Consider the following 1569-nt stretch of genomic DNA (forward strand, 5'->3'; position numbering starts at 1 on the left):
AGCATGTCCTCAGTCGCCCCTCCCCCGGTGATCAGTCTGCTGCAGGCAGGAGGAAGCATTTCCTCAGTCTCCCCTCCCCCCAGTGATCAGTCTGCTGCAGGCAGGAGGAAGCATTTCCTCAGTCTCCCCCGGTGATCAGTCTGCTGCAGGCAGGAGGAAGTATTTCCTCAGTCTCCCCTCCCCCAGTGATTCCTCCTCACCGTCTTTGCTCCGAGCGCATGTGCAATAAGAATCTCGCTGGATTCCTTCGCTTCGGGAATTCCGCCGTCCTGGAAAACTTTCCGCCAATGCCGCGCCAATGGCCTGGAATGAAACAAACGTCAGCCAGTCACAGCGTGCAGAGCCGAATTTTATATGGAGTGGGGAGGAGTTAGAGCAGAGGCGGTACAGGGGGGCTCAGCTGTGGCCCCCTGATGTCCCCAGGGGGGCCCACACATAATATTCAGTGTATATAGTGCTACAGAGGACTGTCAGAGACGGCTGGAGATGGTCAGAGACTGATGATGCTACAGGAGTAACTGAAGGCTGGAAATACATTGCAGGAGACCGCTAGCGATCACTGTCATCAATGCTCCCTCTGCTGGGGCCCGAGGACCACCCCAAAGGGCCACATGTTGGACACCAGGTGCTTACAGCCATTGACAGGTTTTTATTCCAGTCTCTGTTCATATTGGAGAGATCTCTTCAGGACAGGAAGTGATGGGAAATCTCTCCAAAAGGGACCTAACCTTTGTGACAACCGTCCCCCCGTCCCTATCATGTACGAGGGGTCCCGGGGACTGGAACTGAATAACCCCCAATGGGGGTCACAGACCGGAAAATGAAAACCGTGGCACTGTCAACAGGACAGGAAGTGTCCTGTTGACAGTGTGTCCATCCAATGACATACCTGACACCTAATGGGTCACTACAATGGAAACGAAACACTTCCGGTGTCCCGCCCAACACTAAACCTTCGCATATTGGTTCCTATGCTAAACAGTCAAACAATGTGACTTTTCCAACCAATTCCAGACACAGCCTAACAATTACAGCACACACTGAGACATCTAAACCCGGACAGAGATAACAAACAAGGATTTAAAAAAAAAAATCTTTGTACCTGTCTAAGGACACACTTCCGTCTCCAGCTCAGGCGCCATTTCGTCGGAGCCCGATGACTTCCATGGCCCTCCCAGAATGCACCGCGCGTCGGCACCCAAGGCGCATGCGCTCTCTGGGCATGACTCACCAGCTGTCGCTGTCCCGCCTCGCCGGGCGCAGAGTGACAGGCCCGGAAGGCCAATGGGAAGGGAGAACGGGGTGACAGCGGGCGGGCGGGGCTGAGCATCCAGACACAGGAGGATCCAGTAGGGCCCCCAAAATAAGGTTCCTGGGCAGGTGGAGGCTACACCGGAGGGGCCAGTACTGCACTGCGGTCCCGGGACCGGGCATCCGCCGGAACTGATTGCCACAGGGACAGGTGAAGGCTGGCAGGAGAACTACAAGTCCCAGCATGCTCTGCGCTCAGGTGCCTGGGACCACCTTCAATATCTGCACAGAGCTGCAGGGAGTCCCCTGTGTCCCCAA

At 55.7% G+C, this 1569-nt stretch overlaps 1 protein-coding gene across 1 annotated transcript in view; it reads right to left on the reverse strand.

Annotated features, from left to right (window-relative positions):
• HEMK1 (HemK methyltransferase family member 1) overlaps positions 1-1497 on the reverse strand; it is a 15870-nt gene extending 14373 nt beyond the window's left edge. The window contains exons 1-2 of the mRNA XM_018572424.1: positions 1232-1497; positions 201-303 (exon numbers count right to left, since the gene is read on the reverse strand). Coding sequence (XP_018427926.1) covers positions 201-303; positions 1232-1497 — 369 coding nt within the window. The remainder of the gene's footprint in view (positions 1-200; positions 304-1231) is intronic.
• Positions 1498-1569: the final 72 nt, after the last annotated feature.

Source organism: Nanorana parkeri, unplaced genomic scaffold (genome assembly GCF_000935625.1).
Source record: "Nanorana parkeri isolate BGI_ZX_2015 unplaced genomic scaffold, ASM93562v1 scaffold2026, whole genome shotgun sequence".
Lineage (NCBI taxonomy): Eukaryota > Metazoa > Chordata > Amphibia > Anura > Dicroglossidae > Nanorana > Nanorana parkeri.